Source organism: Saimiri boliviensis, chromosome 12 (assembly GCF_048565385.1).
Source record: "Saimiri boliviensis isolate mSaiBol1 chromosome 12, mSaiBol1.pri, whole genome shotgun sequence".
NCBI classification, from domain to species: domain Eukaryota; kingdom Metazoa; phylum Chordata; class Mammalia; order Primates; family Cebidae; genus Saimiri; species Saimiri boliviensis.
Genome location: NC_133460.1, coordinates 12,733,595 through 12,749,841, shown reverse-complemented (window position 1 = coordinate 12,749,841; position 16,247 = coordinate 12,733,595). Strand labels below are relative to the sequence as shown.

At 51.0% G+C, this 16,247-nt stretch overlaps 1 protein-coding gene across 9 annotated transcripts in view; it reads left to right on the top strand.

Annotated features, from left to right (window-relative positions):
- Positions 1-16,247, top strand: part of KATNIP (katanin interacting protein) — a 226,564-nt gene that overhangs the window by 177,631 nt on the left and 32,686 nt on the right. For all 9 annotated transcript variants that reach the window (XM_074381905.1, XM_074381899.1, XM_074381900.1 and 6 more), the window contains one exon: positions 7,260-8,136. In XM_074381905.1, the coding sequence (XP_074238006.1) occupies positions 7,260-8,136 (877 nt within the window). The remainder of the gene's footprint in view (positions 1-7,259; positions 8,137-16,247) is intronic.

The following is a 16,247-nucleotide window of genomic DNA, read 5'->3' as shown; positions in this document are numbered from 1 at the left end:
GAGTCCGGAAGACCAACACTAAACCCATGGCTCCTTCCTGTTCCGGAGCCAGCACTTCCAGGCAAAGAGCAAGGAAGGACAGCAGCCATGCTTTTTCTCTGCAGAGGTGCCAGTGAATGTTCCCAGCCAATGACACAACTCCCAGAGTGTGGGACGCCTGCCGTGTGGGCTCCCTGGGTCCAGCCGGTGCACGTATGGGCTGACTCCAGCCATGTCAACAGAGGCCAAAAATGCACCTTGTTATGTGGAAGCTCCCAATTTGTAAATATTACTAATAATTCTGAGATGCCTGGTGAGCTAAACGAGCATGGTTTCAGCCATGCCAAGGCATAGTTTGCCTTAACAGACCCACCTTGGCATGCAGTGTTTGGGTCTAGCCAATGCTTCGTTCCAGATGTTTGTTCTCACGTTGTATTGGCTGCGCCAAAGGCAGGTGCTCGTCTCCAGGGAAAGTGACTTAAGATGCTAAAGCCCACAGCTCCGCTTCGCTGTTGTCACAGTGAAAGCATGTCACCATTCATCTTTGTTGGGCAGTTGTGTGTTCATTGCAAGAGACATGCCATTCTATTCTGGGGCCAGGGAGGAAAGTGGCCTTGCTGAGTTAATTAATTACTTAGATTGAAAAAATACTAATGTTGTTGTATTAAAAATGCATTACAGTTTCAGCACAGTTGATTCTCGCCAACTGTAAAGGAGGAAGATAAGGGCCAGATGTGGACCAGGAAAGGTGTTCCCATTAACCCCACACCAGCCGCAGAGTTTCAGAGTGTCCTTTTCAAAACCCATTGCAAAGGGGGTTTGAGGCAGCATGAACAAAAGGCATAAAAATAACTCTAGTTAAAGAGGGAAATAAATATTCTTGCCAAGGAAACAAGGACACACACACACACCACACACACACACACACACAGGGTTCTAAAGGTTAAGGTTAAGACAGTCGGCGGGAAGACATTTCACTGTGCACTCCCGGGAACAACACAGAGCAAGGGAGAAGACGGCCTGGGGTTAAAGCCCTGTCCACGGGAGAGGGAGGAAGCAGGCTGGCTCTTGAGGAGAGGGGATTTCCCCCTGGATCCTTTCCTAAAGATGTCCTTTATACAGATCTGCACTGAGGGGGCGCAGAGGAATCCCGGCTCACGGAATCCTCCATCCTGTGTTCTTCCTGGGGCAGATGTGGCTCTCATATAGCCTCTAAGCATACTCTTGTAGTATAATGACCCTTATGTGGCATATACATAAATATGTAGAAAAATGTCTCAAAGGACTCGAACCCACACACATACACACACCACCCAGTGGAGGTGGAGGAGGGGGCTGGGATGGGACAGGAGACAGTTGGTCCATAGGGACTTATTTAAAAACAAACAAACAAACAAAAAACAAAAAACAAAAAAAAAAACAGCCAGGTGCACTGGTTCACACAGCACTCCAGGAGGCTGTGGCACGCAGATCACCTGAGGTCAGGAGTTCAAGACCAGCCTGGCCAACATGGTGAAACCCTGTCTCTACTAAAAATACAAAAATTAGCTGGGCATGGTGGCACACACCTGTAATCCCAGCTATTTGGGAGGCTAAGGCACAAGAATCCCTTAAACCTAGGAGGCAAAGGTTGCAGTGAGCTGAGATTATGCCACTGCTGCATGTACTACACCCTGGGTGACAGAGTGAGACTCCAGCTCAAAAAGTAAAAATAAAATTTAAAGAAAGGGTAGGGGCTCCTGCCAGTGGTCAGGCCAGCGTGGGCCAGGACTATGGCTTTCTTAGACTCTAGCTTGACCCACAGGACAATGTGGTTAAGACCTCAGCATGCCAGCTAGAGTGGCTTCCACACACCAGCTACTTGTGGAGGGCCTGTGCCTCAGTTTCTCCATCATAAAATGGGGCCCTAATGCTTCCCTTGCAGGATGGTTCTGAGGATGGCATAGGACGATGCAGTCTGTTATCCTTTAAACAGAATATCCAGAGAAATGACTAATATTTGTTTCCTATGGGGACCCCTCTCTGATGATCCTCGGGCCACCTCTGCCCTTGAATGTGGCTTGTTTGGCCTGCAGAGTGCCGGAAACATTTCAGAACTCAGAGCTGCCAGGCAGGGCGTGACCTTCCCACCTCCCCATGACCCCCGCAGACCACTGGTTTCTACCTGAGCCCACTCCTCTCTCTTACCTGCCTGACCCCTGCCTCTGTCTGCTTCTCTCTCAGTCCCCTCCCTGCCAGACATCTTGGTAGGAGCAGGGCAGCAGATGGCTGGAGGTCAGATGGGCTCTGGACTGGGAAAGGCAGATGGGTGGGCATGTCATGGAAGCCGGGCACCCTATTAGGAAAGCTAGGATGTCCACCTTGTGACTGCGCTGGACTAGGTTTCCCCAGCACCCACCACCTCTTTAAAGGAAGGCGTTTCTGTCTCACCAGACATCTCTATGGCAGTAATTTTGCAGAACTAGTCATTGAAAACTGCCCATGCTGTCCTCAAATAGGTGTTTCCTGATGAATTCACAGCACGCACTTGGTCTGTGCCTCTGCTAAACAGAGAATCCATCCATATAAACATGTAAAAGAGTGCTTTGAGAATCGACTTTTCTGACAGTCGGCAAATAGTAGCCTGCCATCCGCAATTGGATGATTGAAGCTGAGTTCCTGTGGCGTAACGCAGCCTGGATGGTTCTCCTTCTAAATTACTGCAGAAACCTCTGTAACTCAGTGATCCTGAAATTGGTTAGCTCCTACTCACCTAGCTTTCGGGAAGGCTAGGTGGGGGGTTAGTACAGGTGAACATCGCCGGGGTCTCAGATCCCGTCTCCCAAGAGATCAGAAGCCACGGCAACAGGGGAAATAAACAATCAGGAGGTGAAACCCACAGGCTGCCACTTTTCTGATCAGGTTTGTTCCTAGAGCACTGTTGAGAGAGCAGTGCTTCCAGGAGAGAATACTCATGTTTATTCATTTGGTAATTCCAAAGCAATTTTCTTTTTTCGGATGAAGTTTTACTCTTGTTATCCAGGCTGGAGTGTAATGGCACGATCTCAGCTCACTGCCGCCTCCGCAACCCGGGTTCAAGGGATTCTCCTGCTCAGCCTCCTGAGTAGCTGGGATTACTGGCTCGCACCATCACACCCGGCTGATTTTTGTATTTTTAGTAGAGACGGGGTTTCGCCATGTTGGCCAAGCTGCCCTTGAACTCCTGACCTCAGGTGATCTTCCCGCCTCAGCCTCCCAAAGTTCTGGGATGACAGGCATGAGCCACCACACCCAGCCCAAAAGTTATTATTGAGTGCTTACTATGTGCCCCTGGACAAGACAGGCAGGGCCTCAACTGTCTTGGAGCCTAACTTTGAGTGGGGAAACAATTAAGTTAAAAGCTGATAAGCAAGCCCATTGAGAGACTAAAATGGAAAGAAAACAGGGCAGTAAGATAGAGAGGGGGCCGACTGGGCGGGGCTGCCCTAGCAGGTGGCCAGGGAAGATCCTGAAGAGAGAAGGAGGAGCAAGGCTGTGGGCATCTGGGGCTGAACACGCCAGGCAAGCGCAGAGGTTCTAAGGCAGGAACAGGCTGAGCCACATCAAGGAAGCGAGGCAGGCGCCAGGAGCCGGAGTCAGAGACGTCAGCGGGCACCCCTGAAGGACTGATTGTCAATGCCGTAGGAAGTCACTGGGCAGCTTTAAGCAGGAGGCTCCCGTGATCTGATTTCCATTGTTAAAAAGAAGATTCACTGCTGTGTGGAAAATGAAGTGAGTGCAGGGTTTGAGGGAGACAGCCCAGATGGGAGGCGGAGAGACCGGCTAGGAGGCGACGGTGGTGTCTCTAGGAGAGACCCTAGTGGCCTGGGCAGCAGCGCACGAGGTCAGGTCCAGGGCATGTTCTGGAGAGAGAGTCCAGGGGCGCGCCAGCAGACTGGATGTGAGTGAGAGAGCGAGAGGGGACGAGGGCATGGCGAGCTTTTTAGCAGCTTCTCAAATGATGGACCTATTTTTAAGGTAGTTGAAGACTAGGTTTGGAGAAGGCGATTTAAGAATTTTGTCTGGGGCACACCAGGCACGGTGACTCACACTGGTAATCCCAGCACTTTGGGACGCCAAGGCAGGAGGATCCCTTGAACCCGGGAGTTCAAGAACAGCCTGGGCAACATAGTGAGACCCCCATCTCTACCCGCCCCCCCAAATTTTTTTAAATTAGCCAGCAGTGGTGGCATGCACCTGTAGTCCCAGCCTCCCAGGGGGCTGAAACGGGAGGGTCACTTGAGCCCAGAAATTCAGGGTTGTAGTGAACCCTGATCAAGCCACTGCGTGCCAGCCTGGGCAACAGAATAAGATCCAGTCTCAAAAAAAAAAAAAAAAAAGAGAGCGCTTTCTGTTTTGGGCATTTTAATATTGGAATACATGTGACATACCCAGGAAGAGAGGCCAAGCAGTCACTTGGGGCTTGTTGGAGAGGTCAGGGTTGGAAATGAGAGTAACTGTGAGCCTGGGACCCAGATGGGATCACCTGGAGAGCGAGGGCAGAACACTCAGGAGGCCGAGCACTGAGCCCTGGGCAGCCCAGTTGTTCAAGGCCCAGCCGAAGAAGAGGAAGCAGCCCAGGATTTCTGCAGGAGAAAGCCGGGTAGGTACAGAGCCACACGAGCCCCAGGAAGGAAAGTCATCACAGAGGAGGAGGGGAAGCTGTGGAGTACTACTGAGACCCCACACCCGCCCCCCGGCCCCACAAAGGACTGAGAATGTCCCATGGAGTGTGGCAGTTGGCCAGACCCTGTAATTTACTCTAGGAACCAGACACTTCTGAGAGTCATTAGTAATGACACCAGGACAACAGGTATAAATCAGAATCATCCCAGACAAAAAAGGACGGCCTGTCACCCTAGTTATTGGTGCCTGGGCCAGGTGGGTTCCATGTGGAAGTGGAGTCACAAGGCCAGCGGGAGGAGGAGCCACAGGGACAGTGACACTCCGAGATTCACTGACAGAGTGACGGACAGGTCGTGGGGGCCCCTGCAATGGGAAATTTCCTTAGCAGTAGGAAGGAAAGGAACTATTGGCTCCCATAACCCAGGTGAATCTCAGAGCAGTCATGATGACTGAAAGAAGCCGGGCAAAAAAGAACACGCAGCATGATTCCTTTATGTACACGTTCCAGAAGGAGCGATCGGTGTACGGGGAGAGATGGTAGCCGGGTGGTTGCCTGGGGCCGGGGAAGGAGGCAGGGGAGACCTTGCGGGTAACAGGCACATTCGTTCTTTGGCGTGTGATGGTTTCATCGGTGTAGACACGTGTTAAAACTGATCAAGCTGTACCCATTAAAAAGGCACAGTTTATCGTATAGGGTATGGGTTCTATTCCTCCATAAAGCTGGGGAAAAGTCGCTGTCAAGAGGACGAGTGGAACAGTAGCAGGAGGTGTGATTTCATCTTACCTCGTGCATAGCAGGAAGAGAGTTGAGCCTGCGTGATGTAGGGGCATTGACGCTGCGGAGGACAGGGAGAGAGGAGAGCCAGGTGGGGACCCTTTGTGAAGGTTACTGCGTGTCTGTGGAGGGCTTTGGCATTGATCCCATCATCAGCGTGGTTCTCCACTCCGTCGTGTGAAGAAATCATCTGGAGAACTTGTTCTGAGCGCAGAGGTTACCTGCAGGCTGCCCTTGCGACAGTGGTCCTCACACCGCATCCTCCCGGCTCCCCTCCGACTGCAGCTGCCGTGGACGTGGGAAAGTCCCCGCGTATGGACGGTGCCCTGCCTGAGTTGCTCGTGGGGCGCTCTGCCAGGGGAGTACACTCAGCCCGTGCATGTGTGGGGGCATTGGTGCCCCGAGGGCCGCCTTCAGCAGGCAGTGGATCCATGTCCCGGTCTCGGGACACATTTGCAAGGTACATTTAAGCAGAAGACTCCCATGATCTGATTTCAGTTAAAAAGGAAAAAAAAAAAAAAAAAAAAAAGACGCATTGCTGCATAGAAAATGAAGTGTGAGTGCAGGATTTGGAGGAGACAGCCCAGAGTGGAGGCGGAGAGGCCAATTAGGACGCGACAGTGATGTCTAGACCCTGGTGGCCTGGGCCAGGAAGGCCGCAGCACGTTCAGGGCAAAAAGGTCAGACCCCAGAAGTGCTCTAGAGAGAGAGGCAAGGGACAGCTGACAGACCGGATGGGCCAGTGGGAAAGTGAGTGGGATCGAGGGGATTGCGAGGTTTTTGGCTACTGCTTCAGTGATGGAGCCGGTTTTTTTTTTTTGTTTTTTTTGTTTTTTTTTTTTTTTTGAGACGGAGTTTCGCCCTTGTTACCCAGGCTGGAGTGCAATGGCGTGATCTCGGCTCACCGCAACCTCCACCTCCCGGGCTCAGGCAATTCTCCTGCCTCAGCCTCCTGAGTAGCTGGGATTACAGGCACGTGCCACCATGTCCAGCTAATTTTTTGCACTTTTAGTAGAGACGGGGTTTCACCATGTTGACCAGGATGGTCTCGATCTCTCGACCTCGTGATCCACCCGCCTCGGCCTCCCAAAGTGCTGGGATTACAGGCTTGAGCCACCGCGCCCGGCTTGGAGCCGTTTTTAATATAGGTGAAGCCCAGGCTTGGAGAGAAGTCAGTTCTTGGAGTTTCACAGAGGACCCTTGCGGGAAGGAACACCAGTTGACCACAGCAGTGACCAGCCCCCCAAAATTGAGTTTTTCCTTTTTTCTGCCGTATCTTACTTTCCCCATTTCCTCTTGGAATCCAAATACAAGTTCTTGTCTCCACCCCTGCTTTTATGGTACCCCAATTACAATACCCTCGGAGGCCAGGGAGGCTGTGTTGTATAAGCACTCCAGGCTTTGTGGCGCAGACGGTCCCAGGAACTGGACTTGAAAGAACACCTCTGTAGGCTGTGAAAAAAACATGAGGGATTTCACACAGGAGAATCACTGGGTAGATTCGCTCTTGTAGAAAATGAACTCTGGTGGCAATGTGAAGTTGAAGTGAAAATAGCAGAGACGGGAAGCAGGGAGACCAATTAGTAGGCTATTACAAATGTCCCAACAGGGGGTAATGATGACGAAGGCAGCGACTGAGGCCGCCTCTTTGTGAAAGTCCTTTGATTTATAGAGTATATAACGGTTCGCGCAGAAATGAGACCGAGCCTCGTTTCACACCCCCAGCGCTGTCGTTTTCCAAAGCTCCCATTTCCAGCATTTCACATTTTCTTTTCTTTTTTTGGTATCTTCGGCTTCCAAAATCTGATACATGAGTCTGATGCCAAATGCATCTCCGTTTTGTCAAATCTTGTGATTTCAGGATCTTGACATGGGCGCCAAGGACGTGAAGCTTTACGTCGACGGGAACCTCATCTTCAGTGGCGAGTTAGACAAAGGAGATAGGGCGGCCCCGGCGGACCGCAGCATCCTGGTTGACCAGAAGAACGAGAAGAGCGAGCGACTAGAGAACGCCGTGAACGCTCACTCGGAAGAAAGCAGAGGTGCCCACGAGGTGGCTGGCAACGGGGACAGGGAGCTTGGTCTCGGTTGCTCACAGCCAGCTGAAACATTAGTGGATGCAAAGCGTTCTTCACAAGGAAATGTGTCTGGCGAAAGGATGAATCCTACTAATTGCAGGAAAGACAGTTTGTCCCCGTTAGAGGAATATTTGAGACCGTCAGCAGCCCCGGCTTTGATGGGTGACAGGCCCAGTGCTCCTGCCACCTCCCCACCTGTGAGGTGCCCTCCTGTCCACGAGGAACCCTCTCTCATCCAACAACTGGAAAACCTCATGGGCAGAAAAGTCTCTGAGCCACCCGGGAGAACACCACTGTGGTTACAACCTTCTCCCGCCGGGAAGGACAGGAAGCAGGGAGGCGGGAAGCCGAAACCCCTCTGGCTTAGTCCCGAGAAGCCACTGGCCTGGAAGGGCAGGCTCCCGTCAGAAGATGTCATCAGTGAGGGTCCCAGAGAGACCGAGGCTGGGGATAAAGGCCCCCGGCATGAGCCAGGGCAGGGGACCAGTCATAGTGTCAACACCAAGGAGAGACCCCGGAGGGCAGCCCCCAAAGTCTGCCGTGATGACGTAGACATCTTCGACAAGCCCCCCAACAGAGAGCACCCTGCTAGTGGGAGGAGGGGCTCAAGGAAGGATGCTGGCAGCAGTAGTCATGGTGATGACCAGCCAGCCAGCAGAGGTAAGCTCCAAAAAGCAGCCTGACTTTGGCACCATCACCCCAGTGCCTCTAATTGGCATGAGGCCGTTTAGCTCCCTGGACCTCACTTTCTTATCCGCACAACAAGGTGGTGGTTCTCAACTAAGGGTCACAAAATCACTGTCTCAGGGGCCAAAGAGGTGCATCAATGAGTGAAATGGGCAAGACATTTTGCATGGTAAATTCATAGATGTGTTTGCCATTGCCACCAAGGTATGTCCCTTTGCCCATTTTTCTTGCAACCCAGGGCTTTTCCAAGCCATTTCCGATAGACTTTGTTCTTCTACCTTTCATAGAGACATTGATCCGTGGTCACTTCACTTTACCCTTAACTGTACTGTTAGAGAAATAGCTGGCTACAGTGGCCAGGCCTGTCATCCCAGCACTTTGGGAAGCCGAGGCCGGGGGATCGCTTGAGCCCAGGAGAGCAAGGCTGCAGTGAGCCGTGATTGCACCACTGCACTCCAGCCTGGGTGACACAGCAAAACTCTGTCTCAAAGAAGAAAAAGAAAAAATAATAACACACGTGTAATGATGCATAGCAATTGACACTTGCCTGAGTATTGGAAGTGGCACAGGGAATGGTGAGGACTTTGGCAATTTGGAAACCATAAGCCCACGCACAGGGCGGCTGCCACTCCACTCAGGTTTCTAGTCAGCATTCAGCAGTGCCAGGCCAGGCCAGATGCGGTGGCTCATGCCTATAATCCCAGCACTTTGGGAGGCTGAGGCAGGCAGATCACCTGAGGTCAGGAGTACAGACCAGCCTGGCCAATATAGTGAAACCCCTAACTCTGCTAAAAATAAAATTCACCATGTGTGCCTGTAATCCCAGCTACTTGGGAGGCTGAGGCAGGAGGGTCACTTGAACCCAGGAGGTGAAGGCTACAGTGAGCCGAGATTGTGCCACTGCACTCCAGCCTGGGTGACAGCAAGACTCCATCTCAGAAAAAAGAATGAATGCAAGACCAGTGTACCAGACCTCCCCTTTCCGTTTTTCAAGAGAAACCAGAATTTTTGTTTGTTTTGTTTTGTTTTTGAGACAGAGTTTTGCTCTTGTTGCCCAGGCTGGAGTGCAATGGCATGATCTCGGCTCACTGTAACCTCCGCCTCCCGGTTTCAAGCCATTCTCCTGCCTCAGGCTCCAAGTAGCTAGGATTACAGGCATGGGCCACCACGCCCAGCTAATTTTGTATTTTTAGTAGAGATAGGGTTTCTCTATGTTGGTCAGGCTGGTCTCAAACTCCTGACCTCACATGATCCACCCGCCTCTGCCTCCCAAAGAGCTGGGATTACAGGCATGAGCCACTGTGCCCGGCCAATGTTTCTTTTCTTCTTCTTTTTTTTTTTTTTTTTTTTTTTTTTTTAACTTTGGCAACTGAGATTATTTTTAAACCACTGTATGTGTCAAAAAAAAAAAAAAAAAAAAAAAAAAAAAAGGCACATCTTTTGGCAGGACTCACCCTGAGAGCTTTGTGAACTTTGCAGTAGATGATCTTCAAGGGCGTTCCTGATTCTGAAAGGAGAGTCCATCAGGGCAGGGATTCTCAATATTTATACTCAGATTGGGCTCCTGGGAAGGAGTATGGATAGTAGCTAGGAGTCAAAGCATTGAATCCAAACTCGGCCACTTACAGACCTGGGACCTGCAGCCAGGCCCACAGCTCTTGGCTTCAGTGTTTCATCTGTCAAATGGTAATGACTTCCCTACCCAGTGGGGAGGGAATAAGGTGATGGCCTCTCAATAGCAACACTGAGCCCGCCACATGATGTGCACTCGGCGAGCGCTAGCCATTGTTTCAACACCATCATGGCCGAGGCCCTCTTCCATCCACAGAGCACTCAGGCCCACCGTGCCAGACCTCACCCCTAGAGCCTCTGGATTTAACCCCACCCCCTACCACATGGGGGCATGAGCCCCAGAGCCAGGCTGCCCGGGCTGGTTTACTGGCTCCATCACCTCCAACCCACACCCTGCTAAGCCTCAGTTTCCTCATCTGTAAAATGACACTAATAATACATGGGGTGCTGGGAGGATCAAATGAGATCATACTTGTGGAACGTTTAACACAGTGCCTGGCACACAGGAGCCCTCAAGAGTTATTAGCTGCTCAGACATCATCACCACCCCCTCTGTGATGATGCCTCTGGGTGAAATATCTATGTATAGTTAAGGCATGCATTTTTTTCTGGTTTTATTTTATTTTATTTTATTTTTTAGTTTTCATTTTAAGTTCCAGGATACAGGTGCAGGATGTGCGGGTTCATTACGTAGGTAAACGTGTGCCGTGGTGGTTTGCTGCACAGATCAACCCATCACCTAGGTATTAAGCCCAGCATCCATTAGCTATTCCTCCTAATGCTCTTGCTCTCACTGCTACACCCCCCAGCAGGCCCCAGTGTGTGATGTTCCCCTCACTGTGTGCATGTGTTCTCACAGTTCAGCTCTCACTTCTAAGTAAAAACATGCAGTGTTTAGTTTTGGGTTCCTGCATTAGTTTACTGAGGATCATGGCTTCTGGCTACATCCATGTCCCTGCAAAGGACATGATCTTGTTCCTTTTTTTTTTTTTTTTTTCCCTGCTCTGTCGCTTAGGCTAGAGAGCAGTGGTGCAGTCTCGGCTCACTGCAGCCTCCACCTCCCAGGTCCAAGCGATTCTTCTGCCTCAGCCTCCCAAGCAGCTGGATTATAGGCACACGCCAGCATGCCCAGTTAATTTTTTGTATTCTTAGTAGAGACGGGGTTTCACTGTGTTAGCCAGGATAGTCGTGAGCTCCTGACCTTGTGAACCGCCCATCTCAGCCTTCCAAAGTGCTGGGATTACAGGGGACAAGCCACCACGCCCGGTCCAATCTCATTCCTTTTTATGGCTGTATAGTATTCCATGGTGTATGTGTACCACATTTTCTTTATCCAGTCTATCATTGATGGGCATTTGGGTTAATTCCGTGTCTTAATGCATGCATTTTTTTCAGTGATTCAAATCAGCATCCTCTCTATTAGGGCTCTCTCTAATAGAGACATACCCCTATCATGTCACTTAGGATACAGGAACAAGTTCCTCAGACTCTTGATCGTCTTCCTCAGCAGAGCAGCCACCCCTGGTCCCCCAGCCTCACAGATTGTTGCTGCTCACCCCTTCTGAAACTTAACACCGAAGCTCGGTCAGTGTCAGGAGGAGGATAAAGTGGAAGGAAAGAGTTGAGGAGCTCTCCGAGGGCAGGTACCTGGCTCATGGCAGGTCCACCACAGTGTGGGAGGGTCATTGTAAGAACTGCAGTAACCAGGTACACAGCATGCTTGTGGTAAGCTAGGCTCTGGTCCAGGCACGTCACCCAGATAACCTCACGGCAGACTCAGTTTACAGATAAAGAGAACCTGAGATCGAAGTGTTCTGTAGGTCACGTAGACAGTCAGGGTTAAAGCAGGACTCGAACCCAGGCAGATCAGCTCTACCATATGTGTTTCCAAACACTACCGTATAGTAGTCACTGCCTGTGGTCACAGCCATCATCACCCATTTGCCCCAGAAAACCAGCCCATTCCAAGCTTGCGCAGCACACAGTGGTGCAAAGCCTCCGGGAGTTCCGAGGCAACCGTGGTATTCTAACTCGCCCAAGTTCAGGAGATTTTATTTCACTTTAGGTTCTTTCCAGGCATTTCAGGCGTGGCTCAATGGCACATTAAGAACCAAGCCCTTGAGATTTCATGCTTGTTACGCCAGTCGAGCTAAAAAGGAAAGTTGCTTAGGAATTTTAAATCATCCGTTACCCCAAGCCAAATCCCATAGCCATGCCCGTCCGGAAAGGTGCAGGCCGGCCCACCAAGAATGCTTGTATAGAATGACTATCCGAATTCCATTCTGGGATGGGAATTGTGTTGCCCATATAAGAGAGTGCCTGGGGACTGGGTGCACTGTCTCACACCTGTAAACCCAGCACTTTGGGAGGTTAAGGTGGGAAGATTTTTTGAGACCAGGAGTTCAAGACCAGTCTGGGCAATATAATAAGACCCCCATCTCTGCAAAAGGTAAAAAAAAAAAAAAAAAAAAAAATAGCTGAGTGTGGTTGTGTGTGTCTGTAGTCCCAGCTATTCGGGAGGCTGAGGCAGGCGGGCCATTTGAACCTAGGCACTGAAACGCCTGAAAATAAATTAAAGTGAAACAAAGTCTGCAGTGCAAGTCTGGAGTTCGAGGCTGCAGTCAGCCATGATCGTACCACATCACTCTAGCCTGGGTGGCAGAGTGAGACACTGTCTCTAAAAAAAAATGAAAATTGGGCACGGTGGCTCACACCTATAATCCCAGCACTTTGGGAGGCTGAGGTGGGTGGATAACTTGAGGTCAAGAATTCGAGACCAGCCTGACCAACATGGCAAAACGTCATCTCTACTAAAAATACAAAAATTAGCCGGATGTAGTGGTGTGCACCTGTAATCCCAGCTACTCGGGGGGCTGAGGCATGAGAATCACTTGAGCTCAAGAGGTGGAGCTTGCAGTGAGCTGAGATCGTGCCACTGCACTCCAGCTTGGGCAACAGAATGAGACTCTGTCTCAAAAAATAAAATTAATTAATTAAAATTAAAGTAATTGAATTTAGGGAACTTATAAAATTCAAGACAGAGCAGGATCCCATCTCTTAAAGAAAAGAGAGAGAGAGCAAGAGAGAGAGAGTGAGCTTGAGAATTCTTATGCCCAGCAGAGCATCTCATTGAATGCCATCTGTGTTTTGGAAGTATCTTCATCAAGAGTCAGTTGTTTACAGGTGAAGGAGATCTCGTCAGCCCAGTTCGAGCAGTAACGAGGGTGTTATTTGATGAATCCTTAATGAACACCTTGACCAGTAACTATGTCCCAGCTCTTGTTCCTGCAACCAATTCCAAAGTCTCAGGGGAGAAGCTGCTTGGGTCAGATGTCCACTCCTTGTCCAATCAGTGATGGCTACAGGTGGTTCGCTGGAGTAAACATGGCTCTGTTATATTCCGCTCAGTACTTCCTCATTTCCTGTTTTAGTAGCAGTTACCACATAGCTCATGGCAGTGCAGCTGAATTTGACAAACTTGAGTTCAGAGCTCCATAGTCCTATTCATCCCAATCTAGGAGTATGTCAGAACTTCGATAGCACCGTCTCCTCATCAGGGGCCCCTCCCAGACTGTGTTGACTGCAGATTGAAAGAGTGGCTTTCTGATGTCTGTGCAGATTGTAGAAATGATGGTGATAACAGGACAGAGCACTGACTCCAGCTGCTCCCCAATTCCCATGGAGTCTCCAGACAGAGAGGTCCGTGGGCCCCCAGCCAGCTCTCACATCAAAGAGGTCTAAGAGCAAGCCTCCACTACTGCTTTTTGTTTTGTTTTGTTTTGTTTTGTTTTGTTTTGTTTTGTTTGAGATGGAGTCTTGCTATGTTGCCCAGGCTGGAGTGCAGTGGCGCAGTCTCGGCTCACTGCAACCTCCGCCTCGTGGGTTCAAGTGATTCTCCTGCCTCAACCTCCCAAGTATTTGGGATTATAGGCGTGCATCAGCACACCCAGCTAATTTTTGTATTTTTAGTAGAGATGGAGTTTCCCTATGTTGGCCAGACTGGTCTTGAACTCCTGATCTTAGATGATCCACCCACCTCGGCCTCCCAAAGTGTTGGGATTACAGGCATGAGCCACCACGCCCGGCCATCTCCTCCTCTGCTTTTAAACCCAGAGTGTACAACTTGTGGAGAATAGGTTAGAAAGCAGACACGGAATGAAAGCAAAGTCCCTGCCTGTCTGGCACATTCAGGCAGTGTCCCTGACACGTGACGTTCGGTGCTGTCTCCTCAGTGCACTTGGAAACCAACCCAGGCCATTCATTTTAGTCAATGGAAATCAAATCACATAAACTGAAGTCATGAGAATCCATATGGGTAGTTCCTCCTGCCAGATGTTAGGCCTCGTGCCTGAGGGGAGAGGATGGAAGAAACCTCTGCTATCTTTTTAAATGGCAGATGAGAAGGAGGGGGAGGCGGAGGACAGGGGCAGGGGAACCAACAGATGGAGGGGGAGTCCCCTGGCCTCGAGGCCTGATCCTGAGGGCTGCGTAATGGTGGTGCCAGCAGCCAGCCCTTCACTGGCATTTCCACACCCCAGGGGCTGTGCTGCGCACTGGGACACACCCAGGAGGGAGGATAAGGTGGCGGAGGAGGCCTCTCCAAGGAGGCAGGGAACAAGCAAAGCCAGCTACGCGGGTCCCCGGAGGAAGGGCACTCCTAGCACAGGCGCAGCAAGGGCAAAGGCTCTGAGGCCGGAAGAGACAGTCTGGCCAGGGAGCAGGAGGGCCAGTGGGGCTGGAGCAGAGAGATCATGGTGGGGAGGGTAGAGGGGAGGGGCAGGAGTCCGCGGTGGCCACACTCAGAGCTGCGGGCTTGGTGAGAGTCTGGTTGTCTTGATTCTTAGTGCAGGAGAGACGATGCCAGCTGAAGGGGTTGCAATGACAAACTCCTACTTTAGGCACTTGGAGACTGAAGTGACAAACTGGACACATCTGGACCTCCTAAGAGGTTGCTGGAATTGAAGGATGGTGCCGAGAGAGAGAAGGCAGAACTTGACCCTTAAAGTTAAGCAGGGCCTGCCTGGGAACCAGGAGCTGAATGAGGGCAAGGAGGGATGGTGGTTACAGGAGAGGAGTGGCCTGGGCCTTGGAACACCCCCGGACTAAGGATGTGGGAGGGCAGGACTGGGGTGATGGAGACAGAGTTGTCAGCGGGAGAGGCAGAGAACCAGGGAGGTATAGCGGCTCCTAAGCCAGTGGAGCGGGAGATACCAAATGGAAGAGGTTTGCGGGGATGTCACACATAGACTGAGGACTGACAAAGCCCGGGAGGTAATTTTCACTTGGAGAAGGCGTTTCAGTGGCAGGGTAGGGAATTGTAGGAGTCTTATGGATGCAAAGGCCCAAAAGTCACCAGGAGTTTGACTTCAGGCACAGATGGATCCAGAAGCTCAGGGGCTGTCATCGGGATCCTCCATCTCTCGGCTGTCGTTCTCCGTGTTGGCTTCGTTCTCAGGCAGGTTCTCCCCACAGGGCAGCATAATGGCCTTTGGCGATTCCACCTCTACATCCTTCCAGCTTTAGCACCACCAGTTGAAAGAGAGCCCCTTTTTGAGCCAGCTTGGAAGGATGCTGTCAGCATTGAGACAATTAAATGGCCTGAAGGTGGGGGGGGGGTCTCCAAAGGATCCCCCAGATCAGAGTGGGAGTGGAATTGGAGTTTGGGTGAGCAAAACAATCCCACTGGAAGGAGGCACTGGGTGGCAGGGGCTTGAGAGAGGCTGGGAAGGGTGGGAGGGGCGCAGAGCGCCTGAGCAAAACAGGCAAAAGATCGGACCGTGGTCAGAGGGAGCCACAGAAGCAGGTCGCCTTCCCGTTTCTTCCTTTCTCCTCTTTCAGGTAGGAGAGATTTATGCACGTCTGCAGGCAAAGAGGGGAAGGTGCCGGTGGGGAAGGAGTGATTGAAGATTCCGGAGAGAGGAGATAATTGATGGAGCCAAGCCCCCTAGGAGACAGGCAGGAAAAGGAGTGCAGGGCACAGGGCGATATGAAAGAAGGAAAAACAGAATGTCTTTGTCAGCAGCCGCTGTTTTTGCAGGATGACACCCTTAGATGGCGGTGAGCCGAGATGTGGCTGTGGGAACAGGCCACTATGTGGTGGCTCTCAAGTGCCATAAGGAGGAGCGTGGGGCCTCAGATGAGTCTAGGCCAGTGTTCTCTATGCGCTTGGGACACAGGCTGTAGCCGCGTGTACGAGTAAATGCCTTACCTTATAATATACCTGGCTTACTGATTTTTTTTAACATAGCATTTTTGGCCAGGCGCAGTGGCTCACGCCTGTAATCCCAGCACTTTGGGAGGCTGAGGCAGGTGAATCACTTGAGCCCAGAGTTCAAGACCAGCCTGGGCAACATGGCAAAACCCTGTCTCAAAAAATAAATAAGAATTAACCTACCCCCCCCAAAAAAAAAAGAAAACCTCCAAAAATTAAATAAAAATTAGCCAAGCATGTTGGTGCACACCTGTGGCCCCAGCAGCTTGGGAGGCTGAGGTGGGAGGATCACCTGAGCCTG